The 27018-nt window shown below is 37.9% G+C and overlaps 1 protein-coding gene across 1 annotated transcript in view; it reads right to left on the reverse strand.

The window, feature by feature from the left end:
- sorcs2 (sortilin-related VPS10 domain containing receptor 2) overlaps positions 1 to 26397 on the reverse strand; it is a 462702-nt gene extending 436305 nt beyond the window's left edge. The window contains exon 1 of the mRNA XM_028475153.1: positions 26004 to 26397. Within this exon, the coding sequence (XP_028330954.1) occupies positions 26004 to 26303 (300 nt within the window). The 5' untranslated portion in view covers positions 26304 to 26397. The remainder of the gene's footprint in view (positions 1 to 26003) is intronic.
- Positions 26398 to 27018: the final 621 nt, after the last annotated feature.

Raw genomic sequence — 27018 nt, forward strand, 5'->3', positions numbered from 1 at the left:
ACTCAGTCATGGTTTGTCACTCGGGAACTGCATTTGATGCTTTGTATTGCACTATCTATCTGGCAATCTGATAGATAAGTCTGAATTTGGTGGTTTTCGGGAGAACTTAACTTGTTTAGTGGAGGGAAATTATGGTCGAGGGCTGTGTTTCGGGAGTTGGGGTATGCCCCTTCTAGTTCCAGTTAAAGGAAATCTGAGAGCTTCAGCATACCAAGGCATTTTCTTGCTCTCAACATCGTAGGAACAGTTTAGAGATGGCTCTTCTAACATGTCTGCACACCAGTGCAAAAAGCAAGGTCAACAGCCATGGATGAGCAAGTTTGGTGTTGAAGAACTTGACTGGCCTTTCCTCGACCAGAAAAAAAAAACCAAATTTGAGATAAATCATATATACTTGTATCACTTATTTTGAAGTGTAGAAAAGCCTTGATCAAATGATAATACTCGAACAGAGAACAACAGGCAGCAACAGTAGGTATGAGAAAAACTGACCCAATAATTACCAATGGGTTACAGACATTTTAGCCTGAAACACAAGAATAGTCTACAATTAAATCCAATAAATACCCTAAAAAATAACCTTAAAAACTAAAAATGTATTTTGAAGCGCAAAATAACCACGAGTTTAACTTAAACATAAGCATGTTCTAAAAGTAAATATAATTAAAAAAATAAATAAATAAAAATTAGAAGAGCCTGTAAAGTAACCTCAATAACTCAATTAAAAACAAATTATGTATCGGAGTGCTTGTATCACAGATTTAATCCGATTTTTTGGTTAATATTGGACCGTGTGAAGGCAGACGAACAAATTATTTTGGCAATATCGTGTATGTTTTTTCTGAAGCAACGTGCAGACAGATTAAAGAAAAGGAAAAAAGCAGCTGTTAGGATATTTTGTATGTCAAAGCTTTGTGAGTAACAATGAAGGGATTGAAGCAAGGTATGTTGTCAGCTGACTGTCCTCACCTCAACCAGGTGTGATACTTGAATCATCTTAGACGATACAGTACAAAATGCTGTCATGGGATTTCATCCTAAGGCAGTGGCCATGATTACAAGCCTATTGGTAATTCCTAAGACCTTTTCTCTGCTCACATTTTTAGCCTCAGGGCTCACACTAGGACCTTTAGCCTGGTGATGTGGATCAAACCCACACGGCGCTACCATGAGTCATGACGTGGAACGAGCTGAAATGCAGCTGTCGGTGTGCTGTTTTGAGTTGAGAACGCAGAAAGTAAGACAGATCATCGCTGACCTTTGCGGTAGACTGCCCTGGCTTTTTTTTCACAATGCCTTGGAAACTTAACACCGTCTGTGACATTTACTGTCTGAACTGGAGAGAAGCCACCGGCACTGCAATGAATGGAAATGAACCAGAGAAGGAGGCAATGTGTGGTCCGTTACCGTGTCAGTGCTAAGAATCATGCAATAGCTTGTTTTACTCTGACTACAATCATCTTGTCACTAATTGGATCTTCAGTCAACACAAGGCTGAAGGACCACAGGGAGGCAGCTGTGCAGCAGGAGCACAGATGGTCAAGTCTCATCAGTGCACGCTAACACAGCTGCACTTTAAGGTCATAGTCCATCACTGGTGTTAACCTTTTTTTTTAGCTGTTTGCTATCACAAACAATAGGATTTGAATTGATTTCGAATTTATGACAATCAAGCTGCAGAGCCCCAAAGATACGCTGGATAATAAGAACGGATGGGGTTTTAGGGTGTGGTTGGATTAATGCTGAAAGGCTGAAGATGAGCTATGTGTATGAGAAGCACACACACATACTATGGATTAGCTGCCTTAGTCAAACCTCTTTCTAATTCTTATCCAGTCATTATGCAGTTAGCTGTACACATACTTCCATCCGTCCACTATTATCCTTCCTGTAATAGCTTCACAATGTGCTTTCACTGACTACTAATGGGGGATGAAGACTACATCCTAACTATGTTACGAGTCTATAAGGGAACAAACGTTCAATATCCTGTCATCATTACCTCGCCTCGCCAAAGAAGTCATATTTTCACCGGCGTTTGTAAATGTGTTTGTCTGTTTTCAGGATTATATGAAGGTAGATATGTTGCAAAATGTGAGAGCTTGTGGAATGTGACGTGAGCTTGTGTAGAAAACAAAAAAATCACAAATGATGTGGAAAAAAAATGTATAGACTGATATTTACACATAAAATGACAGCTGCAAACTTGTCATCCAACATTTATTCACATGTTTTTTTTTAATTGCTTGCGTAAATGATCGTCTACAACCACAACTCTCCGGTTGTAACTTCTCCGATCTGCCGCTACAGATGCACAAACTACTTTTCTCGTGTGAATCTGCGATGCTGGAGTTTAGCGACACATGTTGCGAGACGTCTGTGGCAAAACTGATTCATGTTTGTAGAACTGGCCCCTCCCCTCCCCGCTCCCCCGTGTGTGGGACTGACCAATCAAAAGGGAGGAATTGGAGACAGTGGGCTGTGTCTTTTAAACGCAGCAGCCGGTGATATGACCGAAACAAAGTCATTTATCTTCACTGTAAAGGCAGGATGCTGAAATTTTCCTCCACAGATTGTTTGATAAAGATTGTTAGAGTCATTTATGAACAAAAATAGTCCCGGAGAGTGATTCTCCTTGTTTATATTTAAGTAAACGCTATGTGAGGATGAGAATCGAGAGCTGACAGCTGATGCAGTGGCGTTTAACGTATCTTACAAAACATGTCTTTATTTTTATGAAACAGTTCACATACATGTTCATGGTTTTATCGCTTCGTCACATAATACAGATTGTAAATAGGGAAGTTGTAACCGGAGAGTTGTGGTTGTAAACAATCATTTACGCAAGTAATTAAAAAACGTGAATAAATGTTGGATTACAAGTTTGCAGCTGTAATTTTATGTGTAAATATTAGTCTATACATTTTTTCCCCATCATTTGTGACATTTAATTTATTTCACGTGTGTGTGGAGTTTTTATACACGAGCTCACATCACATTCTATAAGCTCTCACATTTTGCAACATATCTACCTTCATAGGATTATGTCAAAAGTACTACTAGTAGTGGATTGTGACAGCATTTAAATCCAAGGGTAGACCTTATGTCATGAAAAATTCCATTAAAATTTGGGGGGATCTTCATCAGAATATGGATTTAGGATCAGTTTCAACAATCAAAATATCTATCTCTCATTATTGGTGAAAATGCAAAAATGCATGTCTTGGTTGGTAATTGACCGATATTTATGGAATTTGACTCCGTTATGTCAGGTTGGTTCCTCAGTTAACCCACAGAGTTTAATCCATATTGGATTCAGATTGTGCATTTCATCAACATTTTTCACAAAAAATAGAGGCGCCATTACATTTGGACCAACTGTACGGTTAATAATACGTGGCAGAGTAGGGCTGAAATAAAACACTCGTTTGATGTGTCCTGCAAGAGCATAAACTACAAGCTATTTCATGGATGCTAATAGTAATCTGTTGTCGTGGATTACAGCGTCAGGCTGATCATCACAGAATTACACACTGCGGTAAACAAAAAAGAAACCATTTCGTCTACAACAGTTTGAGTGCTCCTATACCTGACCCAGACTGGAAACCATCGCCCCACTTTAAGCTCACACTTTCAGCACCGTCGTCTTGAGCAAAGTTGAGAAGACGTCGGCCACCACAGCCATGTTAAAAAACAAGAATCAGCAGCAGAGCCCTTAAAACAAGGCGATCTCAATTCCCCGTCACAAGCAGGTCAGCAGACAGCAGCTCTTTGTGAAGGATTCAAAGCATCTCTTTAAAGGCTTACCTGTCCAGGGGCACCTGTAATTAGTGAGGGTGACCTTCAAGGCCAAAGATAATTATAAGTGCGCTAAGGTGAGATCATAGCGCCAGTGAAAGTCTCTTTAGTATGAGACTGTGACACTGAAAGGGAAATACTGCCTGTGTTGAGAGGGTTAGACCTAGATCTAACATATCTAACACTTCTTGCCCTAAACCTAACCAAAAATATTGTACTTGTGCATTGGCAAGACAAACACCTGTAGGACAGACGCCGTAGAGAGGATTGTTACATTTTGTAGAGGCTCTGGATCAATATACTGATTCTGGATCCCTTCCAAAAGTCAAAATATCCCTCTCTCATCATCATTGGCAAAATTTCAAAAATATTGCTTAGTTCGTAACTGATCGATCTTTATGAAATGTGAATCAGTTATGTTGAGCTAGTTCTTTCGAGTTTTATCCGGATCAGATCCAGATTGCGTATTTCATAACAATGTTTCCAAAAAAAAAAAATGGGGGTTCCCCATATGTTTGGACCTACTGCATCATTATAAAAGGTGACATACATTTCTTCCAAGCCTTTCAAGTGCGAATGATCGTGGTACCATCATCAGGATTGCTGATCCAGATAACTGCCAATCTCTGGCAAAGAGGATACTTGGATGTTGGCGGAGGTTTGTCTGCTTTGAGTGCTCTTGTTTTTTTATAGCACTCTCAGTGCTTGGTGCCAAAGTAGATTAAATATTTGTTCAGTGTCTATTTTACATTTTCTCAGTGTTCTTTCTCACATCGCTATCGGAATTCTACACCTTTCATGAGTGTTATTGCTTTTCCCTTGTTTTGTTATTTGTTTTTTTATTTTACAGTTAAAAAGGGAAGGATAAAGTCACGCGAGTGTTGAGTTATGTTCATATTTACAATCCCACAGGGGGCCCCGTGTGGACCCGGTAGCGTTCTAGCAGACATTACCCACAGGTAGCACTAAACCAGTCCGTCTCATCTGCTCAGAAACTGCGGCATTTATTAAACGTGTCGATATTTGACGAAACATACAGTACCCACTCAAATCTGAAGCAAGATCTCAGAAATGTGTTTGTCCCAGTATGACTAGTCCACATCTTTACTGGCCAACAATGTGTCCGTCAGGGTTCTCTCAGTTTCTTCGATTTAAAATCACTTTTGTTTGTAAGTTTTGTTAATCCATGAAATTTTACTAGACACATTTTACACAAAAAATGTATAAATAAGTAACATTTTGTAAATTAAGGTTGAATATCCTGGCATAACAAACTAGAGCTCAGTTCTATTCAAGTGATGGAGTTGAAAATAAGAGAGAAAGTGAGTCTCTGAAACTGTTTGATAAGGATTTGTTCATTATGTGTAAAATAAGTCCAAATTTCATTTTTAATTCATTTTCTATACATTTGAAACACAACCGTTTATTTATTTTTTATTTTGTAAATGGGAGAACATTGTATCTATATGATCAGTTCTAGTATGTGAAAATAAATATTGTCAAAAACCATTACAGAATTCATTTTTCGGTCAGTTACAAATTACACAATAAGACATTTTGACATTTTGACTTTGCTGCAAGACATAAGACATTTTCACTCAATGGACTTTCTTTAATTTTAGTTAAATCCCCTGCCATAGATAGATAGACATTTGCATCTAACTGCAAGGAGCTACAGAAAGAAATTATTTTAATGCAGGGGTGTGTGAATTTTTTGGGGCTTGATGTGACAGTAATTACGAGTTGTTGTGGATGCAAAGTGATTGAATCACCAGGGCGTTCACGTAGCACCTCATCCTTCATGTCCATTTGCTGACATTCGATTGTGTGTGAATGGCAAAAATATCCCCCCGTGCATGCAAATGGAAAAGATGTTTAGTCGTTCGTGCTTGCCTAAAGGGGTAAAAACTGGAATGTAGCAGCAGTCAACTGTGACAATTGGAGAAATTGAGAAAGACAGGAGAGAGCGGGTGAGAGAGGAAGGGGGGAAATCTCACACATGAAAAGAGACAACCACACCTGCATGAATAGCACTGGTTCTACTGCATACATATAGATAAAAGGACCCGGGTTGTGTATTTGTAGCACTTTATGGTAAATACCAGAAAAAAATGGATGTAGTTTCTTAACAGAACCAATGAGAAAACAAGAAGTGTCTTGATCCGATATTAATATCGGTCAGATATTAGCCTGAAAACGAATATCGAATTCAAATTTCCAGATTTTCTGTTTCTCTTTTTTTTTTTATTCAATTGTAGAATACTGTAGATGTTATGTTAAAGGTTAAAATGTATGTAACCATTCTGTTAATAATAAATGGGTCAGTTTTTCTCATCCCTACTGTTGATGACTATTGTTCTCTGTTTGAGTAACATCCCTTGATCAAGCCTTCTCTATCGTTCCACACTACAAAATAAGTAATTATTATTATTTTTTTTTTATTAAAGAAAAAGAAAAAAAATAAAGTATGATGCAGTATCGGTAACATATCGGAAATGAAAACATTGTATCGGGACATCCCTAGAGAAAACAGTTCCTCCATTCAACTCACACTGGCCTCCACTAGATTAGTTGCATTTCCTGGCATCGTAGATAGTTTTCTGTGTCATTCCGACAAATGTTTCCACCAAACAACATAGGCAGACGTTTTCCAGGGCAAGGAAAGAGACACCGCACTCCGGAAATCAGCTCGTGGTTTGCACAGCGTTGCTCACGGAGCGGTTTTACAGAGGCACACAAAAAGAGAAAAATGATAATGAAAAGAGGGATTAAGCACAGGAAGAGGATAAAACTGGTTCAGCCTGCTGCTGAAGACACAAGAAATTCAAAAAAGGACAAACAAGCGTCTGAAGAACTGCGGATCACCTCCGCATGCCAACCCAGAACCGCAACGGGATTTTCTCTGCATGTCTACATTAGTGTGTGTGTGTGTGTGTGTGTGTGTGTGTGTGTGTGTGTGTGTGTGTGTGTGTATTTGTGTGAGCGCACTGAGCAGAGGGGTCTTTCAAACAAGATTTGCATACAAACAGCCTGCTGTCACAGGCAAGGAGAAGGTAAAGTGGAAGCAAAAGATGCAAGAACTGGAAGGAAAGGGTTAACTGGTAAATAAGGTGTGTGTGTGTGTGTGTGTGTGTGTGTGTGTGTGTGTGTGTGTGTGTGTGTGTGTGTGTGTGTGTTCACTCTAGAGATACACACACATATGTGGCAAAGGTTGGGGGGTGGGGTGTCCCCTCGAGGTGCTGAGTGGAGAATCTCATTACCTGGGCGATGCACTGTTTACACGCGTTATTCCAGAGAGTTTGACGTTGCTTTAGCATTCAAAGTCTTTCCCTCTCTGTGGGTTTCTTTCACTCTCTTGGTCAGACACAAAAGAGCAGAACACAGAGTGGTTGAGCTGGGAAGGAGGCGCAGAGATCACATGGCTGTTTTTCCCAGAGCAGAGCTGTCACTCCCCGGGACGCTTTTTGAAATTGTCTTGTCTGAGTTTGGCAACAGTGAAAGCAATTGAGCAGCCATGAACAATGAGGTCCGACAGGTGGCAGACCATGATGCCAGAGGCTGGGAGCGTGTTTACAGCAACAATGTGCACACCAAATAGCCTCGGCCATTCAAACCACCTGCCTCGTATTGAGTAGGTGCTCGAACAACCCTGAACTATGGCTACTTGCAAAACCTCTGACACTGTGCTGTAGTATCTAGGGCAGGGGTCACCAACAGGATGCCCGCAGGCACCAGGTAGCACTCATGGACCATGTGAGGGGCCCTCAGGCCTGTTCTGGAGATCTAGTCCCCGATGAGCTCCGTCTAAATTCACTTTCCAGGCTTCCAACTCAAAAAGATGAATCCAGATGACAGATGTAGTCAGTGCCTTAGTAAAGTTACAGTACATACTGCCAGGGTTGGGGTCAATTACATTTTAAAATTACAATTACATCTTCAATTATCCATGTTCAATTACAACTCAATTATAATGACTATTTACCCCCTGACAGTCAGTTACAATTATGTTCTCAATTACTTAAATTCAATTACAATTAATCACAATTACTGAGTCTTTGATAAAGAAGCCCATAAAACATAACTTTCTTCTTTTTCAAAAGTCTAACAATTTCACGATATATGACGGTATTATTTTTTCAAGCATAATCAGGTGTTCACAGTAATTACACGATGAGTGAATATTGTAGAATAATTCCACACGAGTAGTAATGCAAGTTTGCAACAGCAGCCCAATGGCTCTTTGCCGTGCTAGCTTAGCTTTAGCATTAGCTTGATTTCTAGCTTTAAATGCTACATACTCAATGGTGTGGTGGTTTCTTATGGTGAATACGGTAGTGTTTTGTTTGCAGCTCCACCAGAACTTACAGTATTTCCGCGTTATAGGAATGACAAATTGGGATCCTTTGCTCTCTTTTTTTAACGTATAACTGCCGAAATGCCGACATGCTAAGCTAACTGTGTCTACCTTCCTATTTAGAAGTGCAAGGTTGAAAAGGGTCCAGTCTGAAAAGCAGCGCAGCATAGCATTCCGAAAGTTGTGTAATCAAATACACCGGTACAGCGGTATATTAAAAAATTCATATCATAACAAAAATATATACCGGTATTGGGTATGAACCTATATACCGCCCAGCCCTAGCGTCTACGCCTTTATAAAATTATTTTTAAATGGTAAAATGATCCTCAACTTGATATGAAACGTGTTTTAATACTTCCATATAGGTTGCACATGTTTGTTTTTAATAAATTGCAAATTTCAGTTTTTATAGAATTTCCATGCCAATTACAATTCAATTATGATTACAACAGAGACATTTTTTTTTAATTACGATTACAATTATAAATACGCCACTGTTGTAATTAATTACTAATTATGCAATTACAATTATGATTGACCCCAACCCTGCATACTGCTGCACTTTATTCGATTTTTGTATTAAATTAACCATCTTTAAATGTTTATTTTCACTGAAATATTGTGACAAATGTTTTTAGGTGCCACAGGTTTGGTATATGGTTGTGATTTAACAAAAATGCAAAGTAGATATTGTATAATGGTTAAATTGTACAAATATGTTACATGTTGTAGGGTTATTTAAAGTTGTTAGTAGCTATAGTAAAATAGGAACATGACAATTGTATAAATGAGGAGAAATAAAATGAAAAAATGTCAACATCTAGTATTTAAAAGGGGTTCTTAGACTGGTAGCCCTTCGGACTATTCACTAGCTTTGCAGCTCACGGTTTCAGAAAGGTTGGTGACCCCTGATCTAGGGCATGTGTGTGAAACTCAAGGCCCGGGGGACCAAATCTGGCCTCTTAAAACATCCAATTTGGCCCGCAGCAGAAGGCGAAAAAGTCCGAGAAACCATGAACCACTGTATAAATTACTAGCTAATTCAGTTGAAGACACTGTAACTCCAAATTAATACACAAATTCAATGAAACTTCACAATAATAGCAGGGCTCACATTTTCCTCATGCTAATATCACATGACGGCAGTCATTTTTCATCTCAAATAGAACTCAATTTTTCCCAAATCCTGGAATTTTCTTCAAATTATTCAACAAAATTTCCCCAAATTACATAAAAATTGGCCCCAAAATCTAAAAATTTGAAAGTGAAGATCCTGCAGGGACTGATATCTGTCACTTATTGCTTTGATTTTATTGGTGCCATTCGTAATGTATCATTTATTTATACATTGAAGTGCAAACTAGAGCACAAAGATTAAATTACTCATTTTCCCGCCTAAAATCTGCGACACACTTAAGACAAACTGCTCCATATTTGGCCCTTGAACTGAAATTAGTTTGACACCCTTGATCCAGGGCCTTCAAATTTCCATTTAGAAATTTCTCAAATTTATTTGGATAATCTTCTGAAACTGCAGCAATTTTTTTTCTCTCATTTTTAGCCACTTTTGATTATTTATTCAGATCAGAATACATGGATATGTCTCCGCGTCTGCATCTTTGAACCATTTATTGGACCCACTGTTAATATTGATCATAGTTTTTGTCCACTGCATTTTTTAAATGGCAATAACTAGACTATGGCTAAACACACTGATATTATGGTTACTTAACCCAAATTTCGTCACATGAAACAAATTCCAATCAGAACTCGTGATCATGTGGTCTTATGTACTGATTAAATCAAATCTGTCTGTATTTTACAATCATTAATACCATCTCATATCAGGTTTATCACTGATAATTCAATCTCAGGTGTCACATGATATCTGGGTTCCTAAACATTATCCACGTTTATTGACTTCTTCACCTATTTGTAGTAGGGATGTAACGATTAATCGTAAGGCAGTTAAAAATCGATTCATAGGTATCACGGTTGATATCGATTTTCTGACAATTGAATCGCAGTACTTTTTTTAACCAGCAGAGGGCGCTATCCGGAAGTGTTGGCGGCGGGCGGAGTCTGCTAATACTTTCTTTCTGGCTGCCTTCTACTCTTAAATATGTTAATAAATGATTCCTTACCCCTTTAGCACCGAAAGAATATCTGTAATATTACTTGAATATCTGTAAAAGTCACGTTTTTCTATTAGCTCTGTCTGCTAGCATAGCTTCTCTTCTTCACTGCTAGAATATCAGCATGCCAACCGACCACTGGGTTACCAGCGCCCTCTGCTGGTCCAAACAAATATGACGTATTGTTTATTATAGAACCAGAATTTAAATTAATAGGCTTCATTTTCATTTGTATTATTCCTTTATTTATTTAATTCAAGATTTATTTTTAGTTAAATTGCATCGTTTTGAATAGTTTATCAAGGAATTCTTTTGACAATGAAAAATACAAGGAAAATAATACAGTATTTTCTAAAAATTTGTCTACAGTCCCATTTTGTAAATGAAAAAATCATGAGAGAATCGTATCGTGAACCCAGTATCGTGAATCGAATCGTATCGGGAGTTGAGTGAATCGTTACATCCCTAATTTGTAGACATTACAGACACCAAGAGAAATTTTCAAACCTTGAAATTGGTGCCAAATAAACCTTTAAATTGTTAATTTTATTTGTCTTTTCTCAACAATTCCATCTGCCTCACATCATGAATCCTTCCTATATTCTTGATTTTAAAGAAGCCTATCAATAAACAAATCTTGAGAACAAAGATTGATCTATACCTGCAGACCTTCCCTTTAGCTGACAGACATAATAAAAACAGCCCTTTGGTTAACATTCAGGCCTATTTTTAGGATCAGACTGGCTGCCTGTCTCCTCGACACTTTCAACCACAAAAAAACTGCTATTATGACAAGCTGCAATCCAATAATAATTACTGTACGTATGTTTCTGCTCAGCATTTGTATTCTCACTCTCCTTTCAATCAAGGTAGGGTGAACCACACAGACAGACAGTGTGGTGAACAGTCGTTGGAGCCCGATTTAGTTCCATTGTTTCCAGCATCAGATCTAAGCGCGTCACTTTGTCTAGTTTCATGTAAGACAACCACTAGATGTGACGGCACTTGAGGGTTAAAACGACCAGAGGAATGCACAATTTAGATGAAAGAAGTAGTAACAGTCAAGTATCGTTCCTTTGCTTTGTTCAAAAACAATCCCCTCCACCTCCTGCCATTTAACAGTATTCTCATTTCTATCAACTGGAATCAAAAATGTTCCGCCTACGATTTTTCAATCTCAAGGAAATTTATTACAAGCAGTTTTACATCACTCAACACTTATTAATTTCTACATTACGTGCAGTCTGGGTGCGAATGCGTCGTATTTCGTGGACACGGCTAGCCTTGACGTTATTCCTTGTTGCCTTTGAACTGCAGTGCCTGAGATCCAAGATAAACTTCAGCCAGCTGGAAACAGTAGTGCGTCTAGCCCAGAGTACTCTTTTTATATGAAAGCATGGATAAACTAAGTCAAGGCCTTTTAATTCTCCCCGCAGAATGGTTGGAAAGCACTTCAGTGCCAAAAAAAAAACTGTGTTTACAGTAGTCCAGGAACTAAAAAATGCGTCACTGTGCATATTTGTAAGTCCCAACCATCACTATGCTTCTAATGAACTCCCTACTCTACTCAACATTAAATGAATACCGTTTTTAGCATTGGAGACAAAGGGAAATCTGGACATTCAAAACCACATTAACTAACTGCTAATTAAGTCTATTCACTTTGCAGGCATCGTGCCTGAGAATTAATCAAATCAAGTGGGGGGGGGGACTGACAATAGGGGAACCTTAAAAACGTCACATTTACTAAATTAAATGTATAATCATATGCACAAGAAATCCCACTGCCATGTTTCTATGTTTGACTGTGTTCTTTAACTCTTCTTTTTCTTTTTCGACACATTATATCGCTACAAAAAGAAGAACACGGCATTATTTCATAACCTGAGTTTGGTACTAATGGAAATATTTGGAAAAGAAGGTAACTTCCATCAATAAAGTGAATCAGACGATTGAATCCATAGTCTTATTCAAATGTTGACATCTGTGGAACAAGTTTTGAGTATCAGATTTTATTAAGTGAGAGTGACTGGTTGACTCGTCATATAAAGGGTGATCAAAGAGATCAATATTCCAAATCAGTGGTCCTGGAAAAATTTGATTCTAAATGATCTGCGAGTGAATGTAATATTGAGTTCCTGAAACGGAAATAGTTATATGACATGTATACCCTCACCAGTGTCGGGCGGTAACACTTTTGACAGTAACTAGTACTCTAACGCAATATTTTTTTAAGAAATAACGCAGTTACCGTGACAATATGGTGCGTTTGTCAGTTACTTTGCTCGGATCGCGGGATGCCGTGCCAACCACGGTAAAACAGAAGAAGAAAAAGAAAAAGAAAAAGAAGAAAAAGAAGAAAAAAAGAAAAAGAAAAAAAACAGAAGAAGTAGAAGAAGTAGAAGAAGAAGAAGAAGAAGAAGAAGAAGAAGAAGAATTGATTCTGAATAATATTCAGGTTGTTTTGTGTTATTTTTTTTCACAATTCCTCGTAACATTTTCAATTTCTGCTGGTCTCAGGTAAATAAACTGGCATTTAAAAACACTGAATGTTTCATTCAGATTGGTGTTTGTAAAGACTAATACTGAGCAGAGGGTTGAATACAATAACATTTCATTTATCAGAGGCTTTTATCCAAAACAATGTTAATTAGGGATGTAACGATTCACTCAACTCCCGATACGATTCGATTCACGATACTGGGTTCACGATATGATTTTCTCTCGATTTATTTTATAAAATGGGAATGTTGACAAATGACTGAAAAATATTCCTTTATTTTTTTGGGGAAAATACTGTACTATTTTCCTTTTATTTTTCATTGTCAAAAGAATCCCTTGATAAACTATGCAAAATCATGCAATTTAACTAAAAATAAATCTTGAATGAAATAAATAAAGGAATAATACAAATGAAGAAGGAACCTATTAATTTAAATTCTGGTTCTATAGTAAACAATTCAAAACTGCATAATAGTTCTTTTTCTTTTTAAAAGTGCAACTGAAAATGTATTTTGTGCCTTAACAATTGGACTTTTAAAAAAAAAAAAAAAAAAAAAAAAACAGTCATTTTACTGTATTTACATCAGATATTTGTTTAGACCAGCAGAGGGCGCTGGTAACCCAGTGGTCGGTTGGCATGCAGTTATTCCACCAGTGAAGAAGAGAAGCTACGCTAGCAGACAGAGCTAATAGAAAAACGTGACTTTTACAGATATTCACGTAATATTACAAATATTCTTTCGGTGCTAAAGGAGCAAAGAATCATTTATGAGCATGTTTAACAGTAAATGGCGGCCAGAAAGAAAATACTAGCAGATTCCGCCCGTCACGTCCGCTTCTGGAAGGATTAATATATAGCGCCCTCTGCTGTTTAAAAAAAAGTACTGCGATTCAATTTTCAGAGCATCGATGTGAACCGTGGTACCAATGAATCGATTTTTAACTGCCTTACGATTAATCGTTACATCCCTAATGTTAATACAGGAGCAGTGGGGTAGCAGGGATTCAAACCACTGACCCTGTGATTACAAGCCAGCTTCCTCCACCACAGAATTGATCAACAGTGGATTATTTTCTGATACAGCACTGATATGAAGCTGGACGAACACAAATGACCCAAAACAAAAGTATTTAATTCTAAGTAACCTAAAAGTTACTTTTTCAGGTAACTCATTAGTTTTTGGTGTAAGTAATCAAAATAGTAACTGTAGTAACTAATAACGGTAACTAGTTACATTTTTTTCAGTAGCTAGCACAACACCGACCCTCACCTACATGTTTTGGGAGAACATCAAACATTTTCTCCAGAAAATGGCTGGTTAAACGTGTAGCAAGTGTTTGGAAGACAAACGTTTCCCAAACAATTTGCAAAACAGATTCACCAAGAGGAAAAGTAGATATGAACTAAAAGGTACTGAGGTTTTTACAAAACCCAGGTTTCAATCGGCTGTAAAGGAAAGATGCATCTCAATCAAAGGAATCGCCCTGTGGAACAGTCTTGATTGCAAAATTAAAACTTCTAAGTCCATTTATGTGTTTAAAAAGTATGTTAAATTATCAGTGTTACATTAATATAAAACTGCAGACTTTATTTTGTATTTTGTGTTTCGATGTCTTGTAATTGACATAAGTTTTTACTTCTTTCTGCTCCTTTTCATTCGTGTAAATGCTGTTGCTTTTTTTTTTTTAAATGAATGAAATAAATAATAAAATGAAAAAAAATGAACTTTTGATTTGTAGCGCATAATCTTGCGCTAGAAAATCTTGCGAGAACATCTTAATTTATGAGGTATTGAAAGATTTACCTGAATTAGTCCCTATTCAGCATTTTTGGCATGATTTTGAGACGTGGCGTGTCAGTAATTACATGAAATATCTCAAAGTCGATAAAACAAAAACAAAAAAAACAGAAATGGATGTACCCTAAAACAGAATTTATGAAATTTTAAAAAGGAAACACAGAGGCCAAAATATTCAGAACATTTTACTTAGACATTATCCTGCAGTCAGCAGTTTGTTTTACAGGCATTTCAATATGTGGCCAGTTGTTATTATATTATATAAGGCATCCATAATGATTTAGTCTCCAAACAGTACATGTTCAAACACATTATGGCCACTCTGTCAATCCTAATATGACTAATATACACTGGTGTTTGAATATTCAATAAACTATGCAGAACTAAGGGAAAAGTACAAGTCCAAGGGCCACTCGGGATTCAGATCAGGAACCAAACCACTGGAAGACCCAGACAGGATTCCAGTGTGGGTTGCCAGGGCAACATGTTCAGGAACTTTAAACCATGACAGCAGATGACGAAGAGAGGGATGAAGTGAAGAGGAACACAGAAGAAAAAAGTTCCTGTTTACCAGGACACGAGTACAAAAACAAACGCGCGCTGGGTTTATTTTTACACCGTAATAAAGAAATGGAAGTTCAAAGAATATGTGAGGTGCTCAAGCAGATGAGTCTTTTTATGTGCCGCAGCTCGGAAACAAGTACACAGCATCACACTCGCATAAATCACAGGGGTTTGGGACTTTTAGGCCCTTTAAAGATTCTAGTTTGAAGTCCCTCAGTAGTTTTGCTCAAAGCCAGACCAAAACATTGATCTGTTATTAGTCATCTAATGCTAAAGACTTTTACAGGAACAAGCTGAGCTATCTAGCCGATTTAATTTTTTTTTTTTTACTTTAGAAAAACAAAAAAGACGACACTGGATTCAGTTATTGCAAGTATTTTCTTATAATTGAAAAAGTGAAAATAATTGTCCGTATTGGGAATAAAGTGCAAATGCTAACAAAGAATGTTAAACCCTTTGTGGGATTGATAAAATAACAACCTGCACAACCAAAAATCAATACCTCTGCATTTTTAAAAAGTGAACCTTGCATTAGGAAAAACACCTCACACAAAATTCACATCATGTTGAACTAGGGCTGGGCGATTTTGCCTAAAGAAATTTGGGTTTCGATTAGATTTTCGATTATTATTATTCTTATTGCACTTAAAAATGACTGCAGACATCATATATATTGTCAAATGTGCAACGTTATTGCTGAAATTTTGTTTTTATCTACAAATTCGATTGAATCGATTTTTTTGCCCAGCTCAAGTATGAAACTTGTTTTTCAACAGTTTGTAAAGGGAAAGAGACTCTTGCCGGGATTACGCGATTAAACGGGAAAATCGATTTTTTTTTCGATATTGACTTTTCAACAATCCCCCTCACAATAGATAATCTGATTTTGATTTTATATCATTTGTGCAGCCTTACCCTCAATCTATCATTCCTGAATGAAAGCCAAGGCAAAAGCCATACTGTATGTATATTAGGGTTGGGAACCTCTAGGTACCTCACGACACAATACGCGATACAAAGCTCACGATAACGCTTATCTCACGATATGACGATACTGCAATTATCAATATATTGGTCAGAAATCAATCTAATTAATCTACGACATAAGAAAAAAAAAAAGATTAAGTGAAAAAATACACTTCTTTTATATCTCTGAAAGACAATAAAGTTCTGTAATTAAGTGTCAACATACCAACATACACAATAAGTACAGTATCTCCAATAGTGCTTTCTGTAAACAAAAAATAGGGTCTTTCTTACCAGTGACACCATTATAGTGCAATATTCCAGTAAACAAAATATTGGTTCCTTCAACAAACAGTGACACAATTTCTGTGAAGACGTACCTTCACATTTTAGTAAAAAAGCAGAAAAAGTTTTGAAAAAAAAAAAAAAAAATGTATTAAATTATTATTATTTTTTTTTTAAATCGATACTTAGCACGAGCATATCGATAATCGATCGTGCGAAAAAATACCGCGATATATTGCCGTATCGAGATATTGTCACACTGCCAATGTATAAGTCACACTGACATGATTTGCAGTTGTCACACGGCCGCCAGGTTGGCTTGTGAGCCTGTAGCTATGTTCTTAGTGCTTCATAGACGGTGGAGGTTTCACATTAAAAAAGATGAAGAACTGGTCAGGTGATTTACAGTCTGGTGCTCCTTAGACGAGATAAACAAGGACGAGCAAGATAAATGGGAAGAGAGGCTCTCCTCACATGTGCAAACAATTTTCCAACCCTGAACAACCACGGGCCAAATGAACCGTCTACTCAGCACGTGAAGCGTGAACAAATAACTTTCACATTAAGTCACGATCCTTGAGAAATAGTGGGTGTGCGTGTGTGCGTGTGTGCACAGCGTGATTGTGTATTGTTACGGCAAACACTCAAGTGTACACACACCTGCAGGAACCATGATTTGCCAGACAAATCAAGGCAACGGCCCACTGTATAAGCATCATGCTAAACACACAATTAAAATTCAACTAATGTCAGGTGAAAACCAGACGTAAGCTCCATGCAGATAATCCTGTGACCTGATTGATCATAGTGATGCTATCTGAAGGTGGAATTATCTTTTTTGAAGATTAAGATGAAGGGTATGCGATATCAATGGTCTTTATGGATATAAAGAAACATCATGAAAGAAACGCAGAGAGGTAGCAAAGAGTGACAATGCATATATTTACCCTGCTAAGGTAGCTGTCACGGGATAATAATTTAACAAAAAAACAAGGCGGATGAGGACAAACTGAATCAAAAGCTGACACATATGTCATCAATACAATTAACTTCCTTAAAAGAAAACATTTAAGGTATAGGTATATTTTTTAAAAGTGTTTTACATTGCAGCAAGAAAAACCTGATAGAACATGTGCTAAAACAGGCAAGTTAGCTTTGTCATCGTCGGCATGTTTATATTTGCAGAATCATGTCAAATATATTTTCAAATTACTTGCGGCTTAGCATAGCACGTTGGTACAATACATGGCTACCAAACCGTCTTCAGCTGAGAAGCAAAAAAAAAACCTTACATCTAAAAATCTATAACTGCGCTTTGAATGTGTTTGCATTGGACGTTGTTTTTGGCAGGAGCCTCGTAACTTCGAGACTTCGCTGCAGATAGACGGATGCTCAAAAACTCTTTAGAACACTCCGTATTCTTTTGTTGTTTCATGTCTAACGTGGCAGTAACATTTTTTTAAATATAATACTGAGAAATGTTCTGGTCTCCACTTCTGTTTACATTTACCACGCTGTTTTCTCAGAGAGAAGTGATCATGTGACCAGGTATAGCGTGTCACGTGTATTTGCGGAAAAAGTGTTTCCATGGCGCTTTTGCGACACATTTTAATATCGAAACGTCTGAAATACCTCCTCATGAAAGCGTCAAAACTTTTTTGCGGTATATAAGTGTTTTTTTCAAAATGCCGGCGTTCCAATCACCAGTTCTTATTGCGCTATTTAGATTTTCCTCCTTTCCAAGGGTAATGGTAACTAGGGATGAAAATCGAAAACCGGTTCTTGCTGAGAACCAGCTCCCAGTAATCCAATTCCTAGGAATTTGTTTGTTTGCTCGTATTTCAGTTCCGCTTATCAGTTCCTCTTATGTCGCAAATACGTAACGATAAACTCCTCCAGGTCCTGTATATTGTGTTTATGCTAGCACCAAGTGAAGCTCCTTCCACCATATAGTTGTTTGCTGTCCACCAAGGACAATCCACCTCCTCCACCCACAGCTGTGCTGTCCTCCGTGATGTGTTTGTAGCGTCTCTGTTGCTACGCTACTCACTTACGGGTTCTGTACACTCACGCTAAAGTTGCTTCTTGAACGGACTTTTCTTCCAGAAACAACAAACTTCAGCAAGAACACACACCTTGTCGCCAGTTTATGTCCTCATAACAAGTAATCAGACACCGGAGACGGACTGGTACTGATTGTTGTCTTTAGTTTGCTCTTTCACATGGTCACACAAACACACACACACGGCTGATGACGTCACATGTAACACCGGGGACGGCGTCTCTGAAGGTCCATTTATAGAAATGTAAACAAAGGCTAAACTAAAGCTTTTCCGTTTAAATACATCACAATAAGTACAGCTGTACTTTTGGTAAACATGCTTTTTTACAGAAGAATTATTTGTTTTATGTCTGAATTAGTTTTGGATCAAGTTGTTCAAGTTCAAAAGGAGCACTGTAAATATTCTCAAATGTTTGTAGCCAAAATGTGTCATATGTTGTAATAATAATAATTCATCAATTTTACACAGCGCTTTTGTATATATTATTATCCAGTGAAAACAATCTATACCTCATGGATTAAAAGAGAGCTGATATTCCTGCAGGAAATTAAAGAGACAAAGATAATATAATAAAGAGTTAAAGCAAATAAATCAATTTGCATTATTTAATTCCCTCACCCAATGAGAATCCATAAGGAATTAAATCGATAAGCAGTATGGAATCAGAATCGCAAAATTCTTATTTCCCATCCCTAATAGTAACCCAGCTAATGATAGCTTTACGCTCACAATGTCAAATAATAGTGTAGTGTAGTAACAGGTGCCTGACCAACCTGGTGATTAGCTAAAAGGAAAAAGAGCAGTGCGTTTTATTTTAGCTAACCTTGTTTCTTAATCAATTGGTGACACCCCCACAATCAGCTGTCACCCCATGACATTGATTTTTTTTTTTTTTTTAATAAATCCTTTCTTTGCAACAAAATTGATTTCCTAAGTGCAGAAATGCTAATATTTATGTTGCTAATCTATTAAAAAGGAAATCAGATGGATAAAGAAATCTATAATATTAGCAAAACCGAACAATGTATTCCAATTAAATCCCTAAATATTTATAATTTCACACAGCCAATGTTCTGTTTCCACTCATTCTCACCCAGAAGGCCTCTTGGACCAGGAAGTGGCCAAAATTGCCCATATTTCTCCCCTGGGGGTGCAGGGTAGGTAGCGAGTTAGGACTGTCAGCACCTCTTTTTCTGCTCATTAATCACTTAGACTACTGCGGGACGGCCTGCCAGGAATAAGCAACACACACTGGCAATTTAAAAAAAAAAAAACAAAAAAAAAAGGTGCCCTGACAATTGTAACCTATAATGTGATTTTGTGCAGCAATCAGAGCACACACTACACTGAGAAACTGTATTAAATGTTGAGGTTGGCCAGTGTGGATGCACTCATTGGAACACACACACACACCAGCGTACTGTGATGCCGTTTGTCACCATAGAGAGGAGATAGAAATAGAGAGAGTACAAACACAGAGTTCCCCGGGGCTAGTCAACAACTGTACAAGGAGGGAGAGCGAGCGCAGCACAAAGGGAGCTCTTTCAAAAAAGAGAGACTCTCTTCATTCAGAGGCTGGTATCATGTTCTACAGCTTTGCCTTTCTGCACAGGATGTCTCCACGAACTCACGGACTTTCTATGCCACCATGTTTCTATGTTTCCGACACTTGTCTTCATTGCAAATGAGAATTGGTTCTCGATGATTAAGCTAATTAAATTACAGGGTACCGCGGCTCAAGTGGTGGAGCGGTCGTCTTCTGATCGAGAGGTTGGGGGTTCTATCCCACGACTGTACCTGTCTATGTGTCAAAGCGTTCTTGGGCAAGACACTGAACCATAAGATGCTCCTGTTGGTTGATTAGCGCCTTGCATGGCAGCGCTGTTCCATTGGTGTGTGAATGTGAGTGTAAATGGGTGAATGAGCTGATATTGTAGAGCGCTTTGAAACGACCTCGGTAGGGATAAAGCGCTAAATAAATCAAGTCCATTTAAATCAAGCTAAAATACGTAAAACAAAATGTGCATTACTATTCATCATTTGAATACAGCAATAATAATAATGGCTTGGTTTTATGTGGTGCTTTTTTTCCAAGAAGACTCAAAGCGTGTTCCAGAAACTATTATTCATTCACAGCAGTCACTCCGGTGGTGGTGCAGAAGCGTGGCTGCCATTTCGTGCCTAGGGCCCCTCCGACCACCAACATCCATGCACAATTCATACCCATTCATACAAAGCAATGTGGCTAAAGTGCCTTGCCCAAGGACACAACAACAATGAATTGAATAGAACAGGATTCAAACCCCCCAACCCTTCGGTTATTGGACCACCTATTCTATCACTGAGCCACGGTCTCCCCAGCCCACACAAAATATTGTTCATGGTTTTGCTTTAACACAACTTAACCTAAAGACTGTAGCTTGATAGAATGACTTATAACCAGTTAGTAGGGATGGGACGACATTGATTTTACAATATAATAAGCAGCGTTGGGAACGTTACTTTAAAAAAGTAATTAGTTAAAATTACTCACTACTTTATCCAAAAAGTAACTGCGTTAGTAACTGAATTACTCTATAATAAAAGTAACTCGTTACCGAGGAAAGTAACTATTTGCGTTACTGTTAAAAAAAAGTTGCTATATGTCAAATAATTCAGATTTTTTAGATGTGTGTCGTTGTGAGGCGCTTCATTAAATTTGAGTTGCTTACAACGGATGTCAACAAAGTCTTCACTCATGGATATAATGAACACTTCACATACACGTTCTTGACTTTGACCACAATTAATTTAAAGTAGTGTTTGTATCTGTTCATCAGACTTCTCAACGCTCACCATCTCTGCTACTTCATCAACTCTGTAGTGGTTGTGTGTGTGTGGCGCGTGTGCTGGCACATGTGTAAAAACACAGGCTCTGATTGGCTACCATGAAACATGACGCCGCCTTAGCCAATCATAATCGCTCACCTTGTTTTTAACCCACCTCCTCACGACAGCTGCATATGAAGCCAGGGGTGCTTTCAGATAACAGTTTATTCAATCAATACATGTAACGCACCGCATTTAACGTTCAAGTAATGTTAACGGCGTTGTAACGGCGTAAAAAGTAAATAGTTAGAAAAAAAACGCCATTACCTAACGCCGTTATTTTTAAACGACGTTATTCCAAACACTGATAATAAGATATACAATAATGGGTTTGCAAAAACGATACAATACAATATTTGATAAAGGAAAAAAACAACAAAAAATGGATTTGGAAAAGCAACAGACCAAAAAAGATACTCTTCGGTCCAAGACAAGACCAAGAGCTTCAAAAGACTTGTCTCGACTCGACGACTACTAAATGCCATTAACTTCTGAATATGGGTTTTATAACCTTCAGAGAACAAGCTTGTACCCGTAATTGTTTTTAATAAAGAGTGACGTAGATAATCCAGCAATACAGTTAATCAAAAATCAAGTTATTTCCATTGGATTTGAGCTACATGAAGTACCTCAAACATCTCATCCAAATAGCCTTACAAACGCAGATGCTAACTTCTATTTGGGGAAATTTATCCAGTCTGAAACTTGCATGATACACCAAGTTTGGCGTTTCCTGCTTTGCTATGCTATCGTCTCAAACACGGAGCTCTCTGAATTGATCATTTGAAACCGTCAGCCACTGGTGAGTCTTTTGCAGACAAGTTTCCCATTGTTTAAACCATAAAACTGTCTGTGTAATTGCTCACTAACGCACTGTTTCACTCGAGTCGGTATTGAATTCAACCCGTTCAATACTCCATCTGGAAAACTGCAGATTCTCTGTGGTGCTGCACATGGAAGTTAAGCTCTGACCACTTGGTTTGAAGGTAAACAATGATTTTTGTTTTTAAAAAAAAGACAGCCGAATTGTAGATAACACTTGAATTCACTTACTCACTAATGTAGTTTGGAGATTTACATTTTGTTTTGCACAGTTTTGTTGCTTTTCTGATTGGCGCCACAATACTATGGAGTTTGGTTATCAGCGTCTCAAACATTTCATGTGAACACACACACACGCACACACCACACATGAGGTATTTATAATAAAAACATACTAAATGAGTAAAATAAAACAAAAAAGAAACAATATTTATACAAAAAGTACACAAAACGACAACAGAAATGCACAAAAATATACAAAATGACTCAAAAGCATACAAATGCACAAAACTATACTTACAAAGATACAAAAATACACAAAATGACTCCAGAATCACACTACAATGGCAACAAAAAAATATAAAAATGAGTAAAAACAAAAAAAAAAAAACAAAAAACATCTTGCGCATATCCCATAGAATTAAACCAGGGAAATTGCACACTCTATTTGACTTTGCACCCGCAAAGTACAGAGTATGTTCACTTCTTTGTACATCCAACCTTCAAACACATACTCATTTGGCCATAATTGACAACTCTACTTAAGCTCACACTATATGAATACATACTTCCGACGGGCAACGTACTAGTTTACCTAATGAGAAGATGTTCATCCTTAGGGATGTACCGATACCCCTATTTATAGGTCTAATAATATTAGGAAACGAAGTTAAAAGGCTGTGATATCAAATAATATTGAGGTTATTTGTTTTGTTTCTAATCCACCTTTTTTGTTTCTTCTATCAAAAAAACACACTGAGGAAACTACCTGAAGAGATATAATGTACGCTGCAAGTCATCTATGACCAATCAAGCCTTGTCAAAGTAAAGGAAAAATTAGCGTTTGAGGATCAGGGAATTAGAAACACCATTTCCCTTTTTATAAGCCGCTCCATGGAGAGTAGTCACTCCTGTGTAAATGCTCTACAGTCAGTGAATGTGAGCCCTAACACATGAACAACACACTAATGTGCTGAATGGCTGGTATGCTGTTGTAACTGACAATCCAACACCAAGACAAATGTGACTACAGAAGTCCTTCAGGCTCCTGACCCTTTCATCAGGGGCTCGAGTTATACTTGAAGACTCAAAAATGAATCGCTGAAACAAGAGAGGAGGCAGATATTCATTTCTTTCCTCCCTCCATCAAAAGGCATGACGCTCATAAATGTCAGCCCTAAGGAAATTGAATGGCACCATTTGTCTGTGTTTATTAGTCTGAGATGAACTGGGCCTAGTCGACCTTTTCAAAGTACGTAGCCAAGCCAAGTTAATTGAGGATAAGTCAAAGCTGGACCCCCGTCCACTGGCAGAGCCTGTCAGGGCCTCTTTATTAAAAATATTTTTAAAAAAGGAGAAGATGGAGTGAGAAAATTCATTACAAAATAGGGAATGCTCTGTAATAGAAAATCCACATTTTTATCAATCAAAGTCACTATCAATATTTACTGATTTATGCAATCTTATGCACAAAATAGACTTGTATCCACGCTCATGTCAAACTACAATTTATTAAAGACGTATCAAACATTTTATTTTTTTGTACTTTTTAGTTTGCGTGTCAGTCACATATTATGCCAGCAGCTACATTCTGGTTAAAATATTGATATAAGTACAAAGAATACATGTATGAAAATGTGCTTTGACATTTTGAACAAAGAATACACCCATGCTACCTAGCTAAAAGCTAAAAGGCGAAGCTAGCTGTCACGTTTTATTGACGTAATTGTCTGTGTTGCTAACTAGTATTTCACACTGTAAAGTACAAATATAAGTGTCAGTGATCATAAAAACTAAACCCCTACGTTAACTACAAAATTAAAAGTATACATTAGCTAGCATTCGTAATGTTGTAAATGGCAACAAAGGAAAAAGCTAATTTTGGTCAATTATTTGTTGGTTTTTTGTTTTGTTTTTTTTACATGATGACTTTATAACATTATTCATTAGGTATTGTAAATAAATAAACTTTGAAATGTTAAATTACATACCATGCTGTACTTTGTATTTCCTTATTCATTCATTTAATGTTTTAATTGTTGATCGCAAACAGTCTTTATTGTTGATTTCTTTTCTTTTTTTATTGTTTTCCGTTGCACTTTTAAATCATGCAAAGCACATTAAATTGCCTCATGTATTAAATGTGCAACAGCTACAAATAAATGTACCTTTTGATTAACTGTAAATATATTAAATACTTGTGTATAATATATACACAGATATCGAATTCAAAATTCCAGATTATATTTTATCCCAATTCATGTTTTATTTATTTTATTCAGTTGTAGAATACTGTAGATATTATGTTGAAGGTTAAAATGTATGTAACCAATTATTTAATAATAAATGGGTCAGTTTTTCTCATACCTACTGTTGCTGACTATTGTTCTCTGTTTGAGTGACATCACTTGATCAAGTCTTTTCTAACAGTCATCACTACAAACAAGTTTTTTATTATTATTATTATTATTATTATTATTAAGGAAGAAAAAATAATAATAATGAAAAACTAAAGTATGTATGATTCATGCTGATATTGGATCAATATCGGTATTGGCCGATACGCAAGGCTGCAATATCGGTATTATATCGGAAATGAAAGAGTTGTATCGGGTCAAACCACTGTTATTCTACCCGCCTGCGATGTCCCAGACATACACCATGAACACAGCTCTGTCATCTGCCAGCATCCATCACAATGACAGCTTTTGTTTACGTGACAGTCAAAACGATTTCATAACCTAAGCCTATTAGCTGGATTGTGATTTTTTTTAAATCCCCAAATACTCAAATATAAGTAATATTTGCAGTTTTGTAGTGAATTTCTTGTTCTATTTTTGTCCTTTATACTACTATTGTGAAGCACCCCCAGGGGCATGTGTGTGTATGTGTTTATAACAAGTGCTTTAAAGTGGGATAAAGAGAAATTAACAAAAAAAAAAGTCTGCTTCTTTTATAACCAACACAAATCTGTTTTCATTCCTCAAACTAAGAACCTTTTTTTTTTTTTGGAATATTGATGGATAAAAAGCACAATTAATATTGTAGTTATGACTCTGCGAGGCTAAAACAAGCACAAGCCATGTGCGCTGCTGCTCACGTACAAATAAAATAAAATACAAGGCTCCGCGCGCGCGGTGATCATGCGCCATTACGCGCAACCACGGAGCCCTCGCGGATGATGAGGTGTGAACAGGTGCAGGGTGGAAGGTGATCAACAGAACAACAATGTGTCACTTTCTCACTAGAAAGCTCGCAGGCTTACGTCACTGCCACGCACAAAGAAAGCAGGAGTTCCACATGCGGAGCGGAGCGCAAGGTTCTGTTTGTGGGTGAGGAGCACACAACAACAACAACAACAACAACAACAACAACAACACACGTGTGACACGCGGGAGTAAATGCGGCCCTTGTCCATCACAGGCTGACCTGATGTTTGCAAAAGTCCTGCAAAGTACAAAGCATCTTTTTTTACTGACGGAGCACCTGAGGGCGCAAAGGGCACGGCGCACCTCTGGGCATGTGTGTGCGTGCGCGCGCAGCAGGACTCGAACTTGTTCCCCGTGCTGTGTGATGAAGAAGTAGTGATGAAGGTGCTTGTAAATGGATGGAGTTGTGCACTCACGCTGCTGTTCTCCCCGGTCCAGTGAACCATCGCCTGGTTGTGGGTCGCGTCCCCTTTGAGGACGAACGAGCTGCTGATGAGGGACATCTGTTTATCCCGGGATGTGGCTCTCCTGAAGCGGGCTAACACGGCGTCATCCTCCGGGAGTGCCGGTGAGCCCAGCGGGGAGCGTCCAACGCCGCCGTGCACAAGTCCCGGCAGAGCCATCCAGGCCGAAGCGGCCAACAGAGAGAGGCAGAGGCGCACCGCGGTGGAGAGCGGCGGTCCGGGGCGCAGAGGGGCCATGCTGTGCGCCGACATTAAGCGCCGAAAGTGATGGAGAGCGCGTTGATGCTGGCAGGAGATAGAAAGGTGTGTGCTGTGAGAGGAGGGAGTGTGTGTGTGTGTGTGAGTGTGTGTGTGTGTGTGAAGGAGGGAAGAAGACAGGGGAACAACGTGGGAGCGTGTCCGAGACAAGCAGCGGCTACAGGATGACGCAGCGGCGCCCTCTGCCGGACACGGACACAACTGCGCCACAGAAGGATTGAAACACGTGTGGAGAGGTGGCAAAAGTACTCGTCTAAACGAGATCAATAGATCAAATACAGATACTTGACTAAAAAAAATGACTCTGGTAAAAGTAAAAGTATTAAAGTTCCTCCCTTACTTGAGTAAAACTAAAAAAAAAAATGTAAAAAGTAAAACCAATGTCCCTTCTATAATAAATTCCTTTTTTTAATTTTATTTTTATTTATTTATTTATTTATTCAGTTTATTTCCGACATGGTTACATTGACTTTTTTTTACATTTTTTTTTTTTTTTTTTTGGTACATGCCGAAAAAGGAGACGAGAGAAGCAGTTTGCTTATCTAGGTCCCGTCCCCTGTTTTGTACATCAAAAATTTACATGGGTTTACATGTCTCTCTGGTCAAACATTCTTAGGTTGTTCTGAACAGTCCTTTTTTTGTGTAGGATTTATTGTCATCTGTCAGAACTTGTAGAATACTGGTACATGGCAACAAGTTAAATATGTTA

The sequence above is a fragment of the Gouania willdenowi genome, chromosome 18 (genome assembly GCF_900634775.1).
Source record: "Gouania willdenowi chromosome 18, fGouWil2.1, whole genome shotgun sequence".
In the NCBI taxonomy this organism is placed as follows: Eukaryota; Metazoa; Chordata; class Actinopteri; order Blenniiformes; family Gobiesocidae; genus Gouania; species Gouania willdenowi.